Source organism: Peromyscus californicus, unplaced genomic scaffold (genome assembly GCF_007827085.1).
Source record: "Peromyscus californicus insignis strain IS unplaced genomic scaffold, ASM782708v3 Scaffold_9__1_contigs__length_137607984, whole genome shotgun sequence".
In the NCBI taxonomy this organism is placed as follows: domain Eukaryota; kingdom Metazoa; phylum Chordata; class Mammalia; order Rodentia; family Cricetidae; genus Peromyscus; species Peromyscus californicus.
Window position 1 is genome coordinate 86973073 of NW_026294617.1, and position 18375 is coordinate 86991447.

The following is an 18375-nucleotide window of genomic DNA, read 5'->3' on the forward strand; positions in this document are numbered from 1 at the left end:
CTGTGGAGGTCGGAGGTTAACAATGGGGTTTTCCTGTCACCCTTCACTTTATTTGTTTGGGACAGGGTCTCCACTGACACTGGAGCTCACCCTTCCAGCTAGACTGGCTGGCTACTTCCTGAGTGCTGGTGTGGCAGACACAGGAACATGGGCTTGAGTGACTGCTGGGGATCTGAACTCAGTTCCTCAGGCTTGCAAGGCAAGTGTTTTACCAATGGAGCCATCTCCCAGCCCCAGAATTTTTTTTTTTTTGTTTTTTTTTTTGTTTTTTTTTGTTTTTTCGAGACAGGGTTTCTCTGTGTAGCTTTGCGCCTCTCCTGGAACTCACTTGGTAGCCCAGACTGGCCTCGAACTCACAGAGATCCGCCTGGCTCTGCCTCCCGAGTGCTGGGATTAAAGGCGTGCGCCACCACCGCCCGGCAAGCCCCAGAATTTTTAAAGCTATGGCTGTTGTTTCATTTTTTAATAAATAAATATGTCTGTATGCAAGCTATTAGACTATAAAATGGTTTATGCTTACTCACTTTTCTGAGCATAACCAACCATCAATAGTAGAAGCTTAAAAGTCACTAAACTCTGTCTAGCAAGAGGCAAACCACTTAGCTCAGCTCCACTAAGCCAGACCATAATTAGCATATTTTTTACAAGTTCTAATTCCCAAGGTAAAAAGCTTGTTTGGTGATGTCTGAGTTAGAGATGATATTGCTTTAATAATTAACAGCAGATGTTACTATTTTCTACATCTGTTTATTTATTTGTGGATACTAGCATGGAGTAGTGCAGGTACAGAGGTCACAGGACAGCTGTGATAACGGCTGATTCTCTTCTTCCACCATGCAGGCCCTGTGGCTCAAGCTCGGGGTCCCAGACCCTGGGGAGCAAGCCCCTTTACCTGCTGAGCCATGCTGCCAGCTCCCAACAGTGGACTTTAAAATGCCCACGGTAAGAGAGATGGAGTGTACCGTAATACATAAACTTGCATCGAAATGGTGCACCAATCAACCGGACAAACGCCAATACTCAGCTAACGGATGTGCTCAAGGAACGGTCAATGTGCACTCACTGCATGTAGCAGCAGTGTGTGTCACCATCGCTCTTAGTGATGTACAGGAGAACGCCCTTCATTCTAACAACCCCGTGAGAGAGCTATCAGCATCATTCCATTTTCTAATTATAAATTCTGAGATCGAATCAAACACAGCCAGCAGCAGAGCCAGGATTACAGCCCGAAGTGACTGACAACACACAGTCCTTACAAAGTAACACTGAACAAAAACTATGAAACAAAATCCTATGATCTCATCTAGAGCAGTTCAAAATCAGGCAAAACTAAGTCACATGTCAAAGGTGAGCAGCAGTTTGCTCTGGGGAGGGGAAGGGGAGGTGGCCAGGAGGAATCGGGGGGCCGTGTGGTACTTCGGATGCTGTCTTTCATAGGAGGGTCAAGTGGCTACTGTTCATATTGGAATGAACTAACAAATCTTATACATAAAATGAATGTACCTTACAATAAACTTTGTTTTTATAAAGAAATAAGTAAATAAAGGTATGTCAAATTCTAAAATTTATTTAAAACGCCCACTGGGATCAAATACTAGAAATGCTTAGACACTGTAACAAGTGGCCAGATAATAAAGCCATTTAAATTTGGTGGAAATGTAATGATAAATTATTAAATGCCAAGATTACAGCCCAATAAAACAGCTCTCGAAGGATAAGCTGATAAAACAAACAAAACTCTCTAAATGAACAAAACCAAATTCAGTTCTGGAATTTAGCACAGAGGCCATTGGTCACTCTGCCATCAGTGTGAAGAGTGTGAGTCTACACTCACAGAGGCCATTGGTCACTCTGCCGTCAGTGTGAAGAGTGTGAAGTCTACACTCACAGAGGCCATTGGTCACTCTGCCGTCAGTGTGAAGAGTGTGAGTCTACACTCTCCATCTTCTTCCCGCAGAGCCTGGCAACTGTGCAGGGAAACTCTACTCCGCACAGCGATACACAAAAGCAGAGCTGAGGTGCTTTAGGCGTATCACAATGAACAATACGCACACTGCCGTGCCTTACCTCTTATACCTCACGCCAGGGTTCTCATCCAGAGTGGCACACACGGTCACAATCTGTTCAGCCATGGCCTCCATGACTGCTTCTTTCCTGCTGCCGTTACTAGGGTCTGGACTGTAACAGTAATAGAACGCGTCTGGTACATCAAGAGTGTAAACCTAAGTTAGGTCAAGAAAAGTTACACTGTCAATCTAGAGACTTGATTCTAAACATCCATCAGGAAAAAGCAGCTGAGGTTTGAGCCATTAGCGGACCAGTGCTTGCGGGCTGTCTCCTGACACAGCTGTCTGTATCTTACTCAGCCTCTGCCTCAGCTTTCACCCTTCATCTCTTGACTCAGTCTCCTCCTGTGTAGTCTGCCTGCCTCCTCCAAGTCTTGTTCAAATACAGAGTGTACTGACTGTGTTTACAACTTGTGCAACAGAGAAAGGAGTCTGAAGTCGGAAGTACCAAAATGAAAACATCCACTGCCTGGCAGAAAGAAAACTGGAAAAATCTTAACCTAGTACTTCCCAAGGCTGCATCTACACCTCTTTAATTGTCTAGCTTAGAATCACATCCTTAAAGATTTTCTTCTCCAGTCAGAAGTCACTGTGAAAGACCGAAGACTTAACATGAATACAATGGAATCTCAGGTACATTCACTCGCTCAGCTAACAAAGAACTGGGCATTACAATGGCAGTCCATTATTGCTATATTATTTGAGGGATACACAGGGCCGGAGTTGAGAGCTCCCCAGTAAACTAAGTTTGGGGTTTTCAAAACCAGTAAGAGTAATGCCTCTCAACTTAGATAAGGCACTGGGTGTAGGAATGGAGAAGTAACAAATACAGGTTATGTAACAAGGTACAAATAAACTTCCTTGCTTTTCCTTTCACTCAAAGTCATTTACTTTCCGAACATAACCAACTACCAACAGCAGCAGCCCGACCATAAACTGAAGATCAGTTGTGCCAACCCAGGGCCTCTGCTCTCAAAGGCTTACCAACCAGCAAGTACTCTGCACACGAACTGTAGACTATCCCACCGCAGCAGGTAATACTGCTTGTTCAGAAGTGTTACTATCCCATACCTAAAGGACTTCTGCCTATGGCAGCAGCTCCTAACCTGTGGGTTTGATCCCTTTGCGGGGGAGGTCCAATGACCCTTTCACAGGGGTCACCTAAGACCACTGGAAGACACAGATATTTACATCATGATTCATAACAGTAGCAAAATTACACTTATGTAGCAACGAACATAATGTTATGGTTGGGGTCACCACAACAAGAGGAACTGTATTAAAGGGCTGCAGCATTAAGGAGGTTGAGAACCACTGCCCTAGGGGGACCTATTTCCCACCCACTGATGTCTTGACTATGGAATGTTAGTTTAAGAGACATGTATCATACAAGAAGCTCTAAGAACCACTCGTGTGTATGTGGTGTGTGTGCATGTGCACACGCACGTGCACGCACACATGTGTACATGAGTGTGGTGGGGCAGCAAGGGTAATAGCTCAGTGGTAGAATGCTTATCTGACATGTTTAAGGCCCTGTGTTTGATCTCCAACACCTACCAAAACCAAACAAATCCCCACAACAAAAATGACCCCCAAGAGTAACAAAAAACAGCTGTTTGGCTCCAACATTTTTTCTTTTCCTGGTTACATCTCCACTGCTTTCTTCAGCTTAGGTCCCAGAATATAGAAGATGTAAAAAAAAAAAAAAAAAAAAAAAAAACAAACCCGGCCAATCACAATGACTTCATAGTGACTTCTAAGACTTGAGGATCAGTCCAAAGTTTTCTGTACCAGCTTATCTGTAGCTCATCTGTAGCTATTATCTTGAGGAAGCTGGAGCTTCCTGTAGTCTACAGTCTCAGCCAGCTTATGGTAAGACTTATCTAGTCTAGCAACACTGCTTGTGACCCATATTCCCATTGTTCCCGTATCGTTCTGCTTCTGTTTTTGCATTCAGGTTATTCGTACCCCTTAGATTGTACCTCTTAATTGCAACCATGTAAAATTCTATTCATTCTATAAATGAATCCCCAATCTCCTAGTAAACACTCCTTTTGTGGCTGACTGTGCCATGTGTCCTCAACAAACATACCTTACTTTACAGTAACAACTCCAGGTCACCGGGAAGCACAGCTATACACGCCCATCTAAGACATTTTCAATTTCCTATGTGCTTAGGGTAGTCGTGGGACTACATTTTAGTGAATACAGTACAAATGAAGGTTCTTATTTCATTCTGTCTCTCTACTTGTTATATATCTTCTGTTATCCTGCTACCTCAATTAGGAATATAATAATTCTATAATCATCTGGCTCATGAAGGGAATGCCTAAGAGAATAGGCTCCTGACATTTGTAGAGCTACTGTGTAAGGTTTATAAAGCCCATTTCCTGACTTCTTATGCAGAAAGAAGTACATTTTCACACTGTTTGGGCCACTGAAGTTTAGATTTTCCTGCTCTGCTCAGTTGAACCTAATCCTAACTGATGGACTTTTGAATATTTGTATCTCTTTCATAGTTGTCAAATGAGGACAGACAGCTCTCCCACTCATCATCTCACAGGGGACACCCTACATCCAGCAGTCTCTGGTCTCTGTGGACCAGGCTGCCTTGCTCTTGCGAGCCTATCCCTCTGCCTCCCCAGAGCTGCTATTTTAGGCATGCTCTATCACACCCTGCCCTGAAGTGATATTATGAGAGCATGTCAGATAAGCCTCTGCTCCTAGCTCAAAGTTTAAATTTAGTAGTATGTCACATGTATTTCTAATATGCTTTTATTATCATCATAATTTTTCCATATCAATTAAACTTCTTAGGTAAAGTTAGGCATGGTATTAGACAGTTGTAATCCCAGTACTTATTAGTATAATCAGACACTACCTCAAAATAATTTTTGTAAGTAAATTTTCGTAAGATGTATATCAAGGAAGTAAGTTAGGAGAGAAAACTTAGGAAAAAACACAGGAAGAGGACCTTAAATCATATTTCACAGACTGGCAGTAACCTTTCTCAAAGGACTTCTTTATATACATAGATATTTTCTGCCATAAATCATCAACTTAAGTCACGCTGCTATGGAATTCCTTCCTGAAAACACAGCAAATGTAGGGTCTGAATGAATTCTGGGGCTGAAACTATTATCTGTTGTGAAGTAACAGTCTGGAAACGTCCACAGCATTTACTATACTACTGCTTAAATTCACTGTTTACACATGATTTTAGGAAGCCTATTTTCATCCTACACTAAACTTACATATTGTATTAAAGGATGAATTTTAAGAAAACTTAAATATTTTGAATCTTAAAATCTTACAATTTGAATTATAGTCTTTGTCACAAATAGCAAAGCTTAAAAGAGGAATGCTATATCTAGGATCTTTCTATTCCCAAATACTGACCTGGTAGTTCAAAAAAATCTCCAACTATTCCTCTGTATAATCTAAAATCTAAACAGAGAACTGAGTATAACAAGCCTATCTATTCATTGGCTGTGTAACTTGGGGTATGTTGTTTAACCTCTTAAATTTCCAGCCTTTAAAATGGGTACAGAAGCCAGGCACGCCTTTAATCCCAACACTCAGGAGGCAGAGGTGACTCTCTATGAGCTCCAGGTCAGCCTGGTCTACATAGTGAGTTCCAGGATAGCCAGGGCTACATAGTGAGACCGTGTCTTAAAAACAAAAAACAAACAAAAAAACCAAAACCATGGGAACAGAAGTATCCACAGGACTCGTGAAAAGATGAAATCACTAAATTTAAGTAAAGCAACCAAGAAAACTATCGGCCAGAGTAAACACTCTATTGGTGGTTACTAATCTCATCATCACTATCATTAATCAAAGATTCATTAACTGTGTCAGATGGACAGTTACTTCCCAGTTCTATGGTATCAAAGATTTATTTAAAGCTTTTGTTTAAATATCATAAAGAGTTACAAAAGCTAAAAAAATCTCTGAATTTCATAATCTAATGAATGGTGACGAAACTTCACAGACATGGGATTTGGGGCCAGATATGAAATGTAAGCTCCTCTTTTCACCATTCATGTTGTATTCCAATCTCTGGTCATGTTTCTCTGTTTATTATGGGAATATTTACTTGGAGATTAGGCACAACATTTACCAATAAATACATAAAATATCTTAAGACCATGCTTTAGGAACAAGCTTATAAAGCTAATTGTGAAAATCCATTATAAGCCAAAATTAAAAAGTAAAAATGACCAGTACCTGAGACTCATGTGGAATAAAGGAAATGTTTATTTCCTTACATCTTCTTATGGACTTGGAGCAAGATGCCTTGATCTTGTTAAAGAGGCTGTCCGGGCAAACTGGGGAGGGAAGCACACTGCCGTAAGTCTTACTCCTTCTGAATCCATTCCCTAACGTGCAGTGCTGTTTTTATGCACAGCCACTGCATTTTATAAAGCAGACCACCCCGCAGACAGACGGTCAGTGCAAGGCACGAAACACAGGGGACAACAGGCTTCTCTGTTGCTGCTATTTCCCCAGACAAGGTCTCTGGAGCCCAGGCTGTGCTCAAACTCACAGCCTGCCTCTGCCTCCCGAGTGCTGGCATTAAGGCGTGCAGCACCACCGTCTGGTTTCAGACTTCTTATTGAAATATAGGTATGTAACAAAACAAACATAAATGTCTCAGGACTTCTTTCCTCTCCTCTGCTTTCCATGTAAATGTATACAATGGGGAAAATACGATAGATTTTTTTTCTCCCATAAAATATGCCAAACAAAAAGACTATTTTCTTTGGTACTTTCCCATAGGCTTCTTTCTGATAATTGGAATTTTGATTAAGATTCCAAAATGCTCATGGACGTAAACTAAAAAGCAGACACTAAAAGTCCCAGCATGTTAAACAGTGAGGTAATAACCTTTACAAAGGCACTTACAGTCCGTGAAGTATATATATGCGGCTTTGTATTTGTTCTCAGATTTACTTCCAAAATCTCGCAAGAAACAATCTACAGACTTAAAAAGAAGTGAGATGTTAACACATATTTTTATTAAATACTGATTTAAATATGCTGGCTTTGAAGTTTATTTTATTTCAATAAAATAAGCTCTTGCTGGCTAAAAGTTGACTTACAAACTGATTTTTAAGGATAACCATTTCTCTAGCCAGTGACAGCTATTAAGACAACACACTAAGGTAACCAGCAAGAAGGTACCAGGAGTACACAGATGACATTATCGGCAATGAGGAGGACTAGGACACAAACAACAGATGACAAGATTATTGGATGACAACAGATCAAGAACTGAGAGGCCTTGCAAGGTGCTGGCAGTATCCTATGAGAAAGAAATCACCAAGACTGATCACGGAGAGTGTTAGTAAGGAAGGAATTCCAACTGCTAACATTACAGTAGAAGAAGGTCTAGTGGGTCCTCGGGGAGGGGAAGACACCAGGGACACAGCTGGCAGTATGCGCCTTCATGTGCTCATTAAAAAGAGAGACAACCAGGCTGGAGAGACCACTCCGTAGTTAAAGCACATGCTGCTCTTACCGAGCACCTGGGTTCAGCTCCCAGCACACACATGGCGCTCACAACTGTCCTTACCCCCAGTGTCAGGGAATTTGATACCTCTTCTGGATCTGCAGGCACCATGGACACACTCAGTACATGGACAAACATGCAGGTAAAACACACATGCATGTAAAATAAAAATAAATCTTTTTTAAAAAAATTATTTATTTTATATCCCGAACGTAATTTCCCCTCCTCCCTGCCACCTCCTTCTGCCCCACCCCTAATCTACTCCTCCTCTGTTTCTGTTCAGAAAAGGGCAGGCCTCCCATGGATATCAACAAAACATGGCAGATCAAGTTGCAGTGAGACTAAGCACCTCCCCTTGTATTAAGGCTGGGCAAGGCGGCCCAGGATGAATAGGGTCCCGAAGTCAGCAGAAGAGTCAAAGATGCTCCCACTGTTAGACTTGTCTATCTACTCCTTGAAAATGATAAACAGGAGCTTTGTCAATCACAAATTCTGCAAAGAAACTACTATTTTATACCATTAAATTCTTTAAAAAAGATCATGATTTGGATGGGAAAATGAAAACAGTAAGTTAATACTCTCTCCCTTCCCTCTGATGCTCTTCTCTTGCAATACTACTACATAGATCTGTCTGTAAGTCTCTGACGATTAATTTTTCTTTTTGCCTTAGAGATATGCCGTTTTGGTCTTACAGACTACTAATTCACATTTGTGGAGAGTTCCCTTCCCTTCCACAGCTGTTTCAACAAGCAATCACACTCTGGGCTCCAGGAAGCGTTTCAGAAGCTACGTGGGTCTCTCCAGGCTGTGCTACTTTTCTGCTCAGGACAGCAAAGTCTTAAAGTGACTCCTTCCCTAGCTGGATGTTTTCTTCATTTCACCAGACGTCCTCTCTCTGGCAGCTGGACCTCCTTAGGTGTGCGGCTGGATGCTTTTTTTTTTTTTTTTACCACACATGGGAATTAGTCAACTGCGGGATGTCCTAAATACAGCCACTTCCACAGGAGCAGGAAGGCAAAGTTTTTCTTCCCAAGGGCAACACCAAAGTGAAGTACACAAATCACTAAGGCCCTCCCTTCTGCAGCCGCTGACCTCCCCTGGACTCTTCAGATCTCCTCCAGCCAACCTCCTGAAATCTGTCCATGATTCTCATCTGGGAACCCTGACGCTGGTCTCGGGCTCTTCCAGCCCACGGGGAAGCAAATCTCACAGTCTTCACAGTCTTCACAATGCTTCCAAAGACTTCCAGGCCTCATCACCTGCACAGTGGCCTGTAGGGCCCACAGACAACTGATTCAAGGTGAGGAGAAATGCTGAGCTGGTTGTGGGTAGGTATGAGGAACACGTCAGGCACTGCCTTCTCTAAATTGTCTGCTACTTTACTGAATGTGTAATTGTGTATTCTTTTGTCGCTGAACATTAAAAATGAATTCCTAAGTCATTCAATCTATACAAACCTTTTTTTTTAATTTTTTATGTTTTGGTTTTTCGAGACAGGGTTTCTCTGTGTAGTTTTGGTGCCTGTCCTAGATCTCACTCTGTAGACCAGGCTGGTACAAACCTTATTTTTAATGGTCACATGGTCTTTTATACTACCTTTTATCAATTCTCAGAATTTAATCAATTTATTCCTATCATCTTAATTTAACCATTTATTCCTTAACTCCAAACAGAATATTTTAAAAAGCTTCTTGAAAATGGGCAATCCATTTTCTTACACCGATACTATCAGTGTAAGAGTATATGTCAAGCTTTGCTTCATTAACCATGGATGGCTAGAATAACTAAGAGAATGTGTGCACGTGCGTGCGTGCACACATACCCACAACCCTTTTGACAATTTGAATACTAGGTGAAAAGTAGTATGTTTTTCTTTTTCTTTTCTAAGACAGAGTCAATCATACTGTGTAGCCCTGGCTGGCCTAGAACTTGCTATGTAGACCAGGTAGGCCTCAAACTCAGAGATCCACCTCCTCCTGCCTTCTAAGAGCTGGAGTTAAAAGGCATGAGCCACATATTCAGCTAAACATGGCGTTTTTAGGTTGCATTTTTTCCCCAGTCATGAATTTTTTTCTTGTAGTACTATATCATGGAGAAATTATAAAATATCATTTAAAAAAAAACACTATGTTGGGTTGGAGAGATGGCTCAGGGGTTAAGAGCACTGGCTACTCTTCCAGAGAGGTCCTGAGTTCAATTCCCAGCAACCACATGGTGGCTCCCAACCATCTCTAATGGGATCTGGTGCCCTCTTCTGGTGTGTGTATACATAATAAATAAATCTTTAAAATACAATCACTATGTTCCTAGCAGTCAACATGCAGATGTATTTTTTGTGCGGTGTTTTTCTGTTTGCTTGCTTCCCTGATTCTAACAGAGTTAGTTAGAAGTGGGAGTGAAAAAAGGTGTTGGAAATGCCTTCTCAGACATCACAAAGAGCTGGGCACGATGGCTTACGCCTGTAATCCCAGCATTCAGGAGGCTGAACCAGCAGTCTATAAGTTCAAGACCAGCCTGACTGAAGTCACTATAAATAGTGGCTTCAAGACCAGCCTAGGACACATATTGAGAACTTGTCTCAAAAAAACAAGCAAGAAGATATTACACAGAAAAAAAATGAATCCAATATTAAAAGTTTGGCTCAAGAAGCAAGTCAAGTCATACTTGTCAGAAAAAAAAGAAGCAATTTCTTTGACATAAAAATGCATATACATACACACATAAATCTATACATAAACAAGTATACTACAGGAAACTGACTAAGATAAATAAAGGCTTATTGCTCAGGGCTGGAGAGGCAGCTCAGAGGCTAAGAGTGCTTACAGTTCTTCCTGAGGACCCAGCACCCATTGGGGAGGGGAGGGGCTTACAATGAATGGCCTGTAACTCCAGTTCCAGGGACCTGACACCCTTTTCTGGCTTTCATGGGCACTAAGCATGCATATGATGCACACATGTACATGTAGGCAAAACACTCATACACATAAAATATAAATAAATATATCTTTTTAAAAGACTTATTTATCTACATTTCCATCTCTTCCAAAATTAAGGGTCAACAGGAGCTATGTGAATCTCAAGTGCTGCAAAGCAACTATCATTTTATATCATTAATTCTGCTTTCATATATGACAGAAGGGAAATCTTTCCTTTACATTCTTACTGGTAGGAGTACAAATAAAACCTAATACAGGAAAACTTCATAAATAAAGCAGTCAATAGAAATAATCGTCTAATAAGGCATTTTAATACTTCGTGAAGACACTGGCCATTGTTTGTGTGTTTCAGTATCAAGGCTGAGGGGCTGGAGAGAAGGCTCGGCAGTTACAAGCACTGCTGCTCTTGCAGAGGACCTGTGTAACTGTCCAGATGCCTACACTGGGCAGCTCACACTGGCCTGTAACTCCTCTTCTGTCCTCTGTGGGTACCTGCACACGTGTGTGCACATACAGAAAAGCAGAAACCCTACCATACACATGAAATAAAAGTCAATTAAGACGACGGTGAGATCCAGGTTCGATGGGTCTTGCACACGTGAACACACGCGCTCCCACTGAGCTGTAGCCAGCCCCAAACTCGCTCTCAAGACTGGCGATACTTACTTTTGACGTTGGAGAGATAAAATACAGGGCTTTCATCTGTCTGACAGGTTCACGATTCTTGTAAATATTCTCTACAACTGACAACAACAACAAAGTCATTTAATGGAACCAAAGTTTAAAATATTTTTAAATAAACTCCATTGTATTTTCCTTATAATAATAATGAACACATTTATAAACTGACGTGTAAATCTAATTAATCTTATCAATAAAAGTCAGGAGTCAGATATGGGGTAAAAACCTGAAAGATCAGTGAAGCGGGGAGCAGCCACAGCCGCTTCCTATCTCTATGGTTCCTCAGACCAAACAGGCAGAGATCCTGTCTCTGCCCACTCCACCTTATCACTTCCTGTCTCCTCTCTGTATAGACCTCTAGAACTCTACGGTTAACTAGTGGCTAGCTCTGCCTTCTGATTCCAAGCAAGCTTTGTTTCTCAGAACACAAAATATCCCACATCATCCCCCCCTTTTTTTATCTAAATAAAAAGCGAAGGTTTTAACAAACATAGAAAAACTACATACAGTAAGTACAGTAACTATATACAAATATATATGGGCAATTAACAATGTCTAGTCCATTAGCATTTGACAAAATCAGAGAAAATACTCCATTATCTATCCTATCTTGGTGAGGCCAAAGTGTTGTACCTAATTCACTTTCTATCCTAACTTGCATTAACAACCCCAAACTATGTTTTTATGTCTCTCAACCTTATGCACTTTATACTCTTTTGTGAGTTTCTTTTCTGAATTTGTTAACAAGGAAAACTATGTAACATTTTGGGTGACTGTCCAGACAGTCTGGTGTCCCTGTCACTAGGGAACATTTCACCCTTCTGGGGTCTTTGATGGAGTTGAAAACTAAATAGTTATAATTATAGCTTTCCTTAGTTATAATAGAAAGTAAATTAGATACAAAACTTTAGACTCACCAAGATAAGACAGATAATTAAGTATTTTCTCTAATTTTGTCAAGTGCAAATGGATTGGATATTGTTACTGTAATTCTTAATAACTTAATAACTAGAACTAAAGTTTACAACATTTTTAAATAAGGGAGGGGAAACAGGGGTTGCTATGTAAAAGGAAAGAAAAATTAAAAAAAATTGTTTAAATAAACTTCATTGTATTTTCCATTTTATAATAATAGTAAAAAAACCACATTTATATATATTGAGCTTTTTTCATTTACTAAATGAATAAATCCTAAAAAAATAAAAAAATAAAAAAATTTTTTTAAAAAGTATCTTCTTTGAGACTCTGCATGGGAGTCAGCATGTGTCAGCATGGAGAGACGGAGCAGACCTCTTACAGGTGGGCACCAGAGTACAGCACAAGCAGTCACTGTGCCAGGAGAAACAAGACATGCATCAGAAAGTAAAACAATTCTTGGGCTCAGTGAGATGGCTCAGGAGTAAAGGAACCTACTGCTAAGCCTGATGTCTTAAGTTTGGGATCCCCCACAGTAGAAAGGAAGAACTAACACCAGCAGGTTGTCTTGTCACAACACACACACACACACCCACACACACACACACACACACACACCCACCCCTATTAACATTGGATAGACAGTAAAAAACAATGGTCTATTAAAGGATCAAAGCCCCCTACAGTACAGAATACTCTGCAGTTCCACAGTACTCTTACATGTGTAGCAAATGGTTCTCACTCTAGTTTCTATCAGAACAGCCTCTAGAAATTTAAACAAGTTACATGGCTTAATTAGTAATTCTGGGGGCCAGTGAGATGACTCAGCAAGCAAAGGCCCCTACTGCCAAGTCTGATGTCCTAAGTTTAGTCCCTAGGACTCCACAGTAGACAGAAGGAACTGACTCCTGAAGGCTGTCCTGTGACCTCCACATGCAAAACACACACACACACACACACACACACACACACACACACACACACACACACACGAAGGCATGCACACACGTGCACGTATGCATGTACGCACACTCAATAAAAATGTGATACAATTTAAAATAAAGATTTGTATTTTTTGAAAACACGCTATTATAACAGCAAATGCAAACTGAGTATGCAATAGGTAACAAGCCACTTTATTCACAAACATCAAAACGTAAGTATTGTATGGTCAGGCTTTCTGGAGAATACTGGATTTACTTCAACATCTCACAACCAAGGAGTGACATGACGAATCTGTTATGGCTAGAGCTCTAAAAAAGAAAACATAATATCTTTGAAAGCATAATTACTAGCTAAAAAGCCGCCATACTCAGAACTCACACTCAGATGGCACGGTTTTCCCGAGCAGTGGCGACACTTACCAGTTATCCCCTCTTCCAGGAGGTCTGTCATTTTGCAGCATGAGGACAGAAGCTTAGTGGTGAACTCGTCTAACAGCATTATCTTAAAACAAAGAAGAGGGCATCAAGAGCCGACCGTCAAGAACTAACAGACAACTAAGAAGCAGGATTTCTAATTCCTCTTCCACTGCACGGTCTGGTGGCTTACTTTCTCAATACACAGACACGTAAATACTACAACAAGTAAAGAAATAGATGCGGCCGGGCGGTGGTGGCACACGCCTTTAATCTCAGCACTCGGGAGGCAGAGCCAGGTGGATCTCTGTGAGTTCGAGGCCAGCCTGGGCTACCAAGTGAGTTCCAGGAAAGGCGCAAAGCTACACAGAGAAACCCTGTCTCGAAAAACCAAAAAAAAAAAAAAAAAAAAAAAAGAAATAGATGCATTTCTATTTTGAAGCAGAGTTTGTACATTTTAAATATATCTAATATTTAACAACAGATTTTTCAAAAAATGTTATTGCCATAAAGCACTGTTCAAACATTTAGTATTTGCAAGAATAGTATGCTGTATTACCATCTCCATCCACTAGACAAGGAAACAGGGAAATGTTAGGTGACTTGCCCAAAGCACCACAGCTTAGAGGACAGTAAGGTCTGAAAGTGATATTCTAGGCCTAGACCTCATGGAAACACCCTAAGTACAATATTCTGAAGTCCCGCCCCCAGAAGAACAAATTACTCGACTTCTACCTTCCATTCGCCTTCTTTCCGGCAGTCATCGAACACCGCTGTTTTTATCTCTGTCAAGACGTTAAGACAAGAAAAAAAAAAAAAGTTTAGCAACCTAAAGCAACAATTAGAAATGTAAGACTACGTAAAAGGTTCAAAATGGCTGAGAAAAACTGCAACTTGGAATGTATGGAGGAACTCTATAAACACTATATAATAAGCTCTAAGTAAATATACAAACCTATACAATACATAACCTATATATTTAAACTGTAATATATTCTCAAACATAAGTGTATGAACATGTCCAGAAAATATTTCTGAAACTATTATCTGACTTAGGTTTTCCTTCTTTCTTAAATCTTAAGAAAAAAATAACCGATAAGAAGATCCGTAACTGGCTCATGGCTAAATTACATCTGACAAGCAAATTCGCATGAACATTTTCATCCTCATTTACTCTCTTGTTAAAGAATACACGTAGCTGGGCTGGGGAGATGGCTCGGTGGTTAAGAACACTTGATGCTCTTGCAGAGGACCTGGGCTGGGCTGTGAGCACCCTATCAGGCGGCTCACAGTCACCTGTAACTTCAGTTACAGGCATCTGACATCTTTCAAGGATGACCCTGAACCAATTCTCCTCCTGCCTCTACCTCCCAAATGTTTGGAGTATAGTCATGCACCACCATGCCTAACTCTAATTGTTTAAACTTTTTTATTTTTAAATGAACTATTTAATGTTATTGTGGCATAATAAAAAAATATCGGGGGGGGGGGCTGGAAAGATGGTTTAGCGGTTAAGAGCAAGTACTGCCCTTGTGGAGGACTAGAGTTTAGCCCTCAGTATCACACTGGGTGGCTCCCACCCACCTGTAACTGGAACCCTCCTCTGGCCTCCATAGACAACTATGCTTTTGTTTACATACCCATACAAGCATACACATAATTAAAAGTAAAAATACAACCTTCAAAAAAAAATCTGATCTTTGTTTCTAGTTCCTGGCATAAATCTAAAAATCCTTGAACTCTCTTATATGACAGAGACTCTATGGTATGCTGGTGACAATGACCCTTTTAGCTTCAGCAAGCAATTGGTCACCAGAAGGACCAAGCTATGACTTCTAAGGAGGCAACAGGAACTAGAGAGTGTGCTCAATTACCAGTGGCCAATGATTTCATCAGTAAGGCCTACACAATGAAACTTCATAACCCACCCACTTTCTGAGTCACTGAATGCAGCCATGTGTAGCAATAGTAACACACCCAGCTCCACAGGGAGGGAAGCCCCTTCTGGACCTCCACCTACAGACTTCAACTGGCTGATGATTGGTATGCTTTAGAGAAACAACAATCAAACAACAAAAACCCGATGACAGGATGTAGTTCACTAGAGTTTGTTTGTAAGCCACGAATCACAGAACCTGAAAGGGAAGGCAGAGTATAGGAAGTCCTGATGGGACCGGGAAGTGTGGGAAGCTGCTTGCTACCATCATCTGAACTGGGGGCAGTCTTATGGGTCTGAATCCTTAACCCTGCCAACGTTGGCCCTAAGTAGTATCAGAACTGAACTGAATTGCAGGACATCCCACCAGCACGTGAAGAGTTGGAGAGCGGGTTAAGAAGAAGGAAAAATAACACATATCTGCTGTTCGAAGTGTTCCAAGAAAAAGGAGTATTAAAAAGTTGTGCTCTGAGCCGGGCGGTGGTGGCACACGCCTTTAATCCCAGCACTCGGGAGGCAGAGCCAGGCGGATCTCTGTGAGTTCGAGGCCAGCCTGGTCTCCAAATCGAGTTCCAGGAAAGGCGCAAAGCTACACAGAGAAACCCTGTCTCAAAAAACAAAAAAAAAAAAAAAAAAAAGAAGGAAAAATAACACATATCTGCTGTTCGAAGTGTTCCAAGAAAAAGGAGTATTAAAAAGTTGTGCTTTGAGCCGGGCGGTGGTGGCACACGCCTTTAATCCCAGCACTCGGGAGGCAGAGCCAGGCGGATCTCTGTGAGTTCGAGGCCAGCCTGGGCTACCAAGTGAGTTCCAGGAGAGGCGCAAAGCTACACAGAGAAACCCTGTCTCGAAAAACCAAAAAAAAAAAAAAAAAAAAAGTTGTGCTCTGGGGCTGGCGAGACGGCTTAGTGGGTCAAAGTGCTTGTCCACCAAGCCTGACCTTGTGAGCTCGATCCCCAGGTTCCGTGATGGAATGAGAACCAACTCCCTTAAGCTGTCCTCTGACCTCCACTGGCACACTGTGGCCATGCATGCCTGCACTATCTTACACACACACACACACACACACACACACACACACACACACCCTGCATGGAATTTTAAACCTTGTGACCTGATTTTGTAATCAGGAAGATTTTGAAGTGTTAAGAAACATCAGTTAAAAGTTGAGTGTGAGGCATGGTAGTACCCAAGTCCCCGGTAATAGGATGACAATGGCAGAAGAATTCAAGATTATCATCAGCTACAGGGTTGGAGGCCACCTGGGCTACACGAACTCCTATCTCAAACCAACCTAAACAAAGCAAAACAAAAGAATGGAGGCTGAGGAGAGTGCGTGTTGTGCAAGCACAAGGAACTGATTCTGATTCCGAGCATTCATGTACGAAGTCAGCTGTGGGGGAGTGTCTGTACCCAAGTGCTGGCAATGGGGTGGGGAATGGACGGAGGAGGAGCCTGGAGCTCACTGGCCAGCTAGCCTAGATGAACGATAAGCTCCAGGTTCAGTGTGAGAACCTGTCTCAAAAACTAAGGGGGAGAGCCATGGAGGAGGACACCCAAAGTCAGCCTCTGGGCTCTTTCACCACACAGGTGCACCGCCCCCCCGCACCCCAAAAAAAGATAGTTAGAAAGAAGTCAGTAAAGGCAATTACATATTGCTTACGAGGTAGGATATTTTATAGGGAAATAATCAGAAAGCAAAGGTTTCTTTTCCCACACGACAGGCAAACACGAAGGCCACGTGAAGGCAGAGCTCACACACCGAGAGACTACTTCCTTTCGGGGCCAGCTTCAAAGCACATACTGCGAGCTGAAAACTGAAGACACTGCATGTTCCCAGTGATTCTGTTCTTCTCGGAGAAATGAATACTGCTGGAGCAGAGTCACGTCACTGCTCTCTACCTTATACTGACTGCCCTAGATGACAGGAACTAGCCACGTGTGACCATGCAGCCCTTGAGATAGAGCTGGTGGTAGCCAGGCACAGGGGTTCATACCTGTAAAATTCTGGCACATAGGAGGCTGAGCAGGAGGGCTGCTGTGAGTTCTAGGTCTTCCCAGGCCACAGAGTAAATCTGGCTTAAAAAAAAAAAAAATCACTTGAACAAAAGCAAGGGCTGGGATGTGACTCAATGGCAGAACACAGCATGTGTGAAGCCTGGTTCGATCCCTGGCACCACCAAAACAAGAGAACAGAGAAAGATTTTAAAGTTTAAAAAGGGGTGGGGAAATACAAAATAGCCTATGAAGTCTTTTTCCCTTACCTTATTAATTCTTATATTAAATAATTTTGATTGTATCAGGTTAAATAAAACATACTACAATTAATTTCACCTATTTCTATTATATTTTTAATGTGGCTACCACAAAATTTTGTTACCTCATCTAGCTCACATTGCAGTTTCACTGTGTAGCCCGAGATGCTAAAGACAGCTGCACGGTCAGTGTCCGTATCTTAAACACAGTGAGTGTGGACGGAGAGAATGGGAACATTGATAAAAAGGGGTAGGGTCACAGGGAACACGTGCTGAGAGCAGAGAGAAGGAAATCTCATCAGCTAATGTCACAGGACTTCAAAGTACTTTGTATACTAATACAATGAAAATCACTCAATCTCTTCTTCAGCAACCAAGACCATCCTTTTAGCTGTGCTCTGCCTAGTCCACACTCATCCTCAGAGACTATGCTCACCAAAGTTTCATCATTAGTCAGTCCTTCAGTTTTCAACAATCTTACAGAGTACCCTTTCCGGACTTCAGTCGATCACACCGTACGTAGGTTTTGAGCACCTCCAAACCTCCAGTTGACACCCTTCCATAAAAACTGCTCTAGACCTCATTCCTGTCGCTTTATTGTATATTTTCTTAGTCACAGCTTCGGCTATTTTCTCCTTCCCCCACATTCAATATTAGGAATTATTGATTGTTCTTTGGCAACTGGCCATTATTTTTGCTGCCACTGACATCAA

At 41.6% G+C, this 18375-nt stretch overlaps 1 protein-coding gene across 2 annotated transcripts in view; it reads right to left on the reverse strand.

Annotated features, from left to right (window-relative positions):
- The window catches only part of Stxbp3 (syntaxin binding protein 3), a 49320-nt gene that overhangs the window by 23586 nt on the left and 7359 nt on the right, over positions 1-18375 (reverse strand). For both annotated transcript variants that reach the window (XR_008216301.1, XM_052730217.1), the window contains exons 2-7: positions 14207-14256; positions 13478-13559; positions 11184-11260; positions 6975-7053; positions 6297-6397; positions 2068-2222 (exon numbers count right to left, since the gene is read on the reverse strand). Coding sequence is in view for 1 of the 2 variants with exons in the window: in XM_052730217.1 (XP_052586177.1) it covers positions 2068-2222; positions 6297-6397; positions 6975-7053; positions 11184-11260; positions 13478-13559; positions 14207-14256 (544 nt within the window). In the remaining variant the exon portion in view is untranslated. The remainder of the gene's footprint in view (positions 1-2067; positions 2223-6296; positions 6398-6974; positions 7054-11183; positions 11261-13477; positions 13560-14206; positions 14257-18375) is intronic.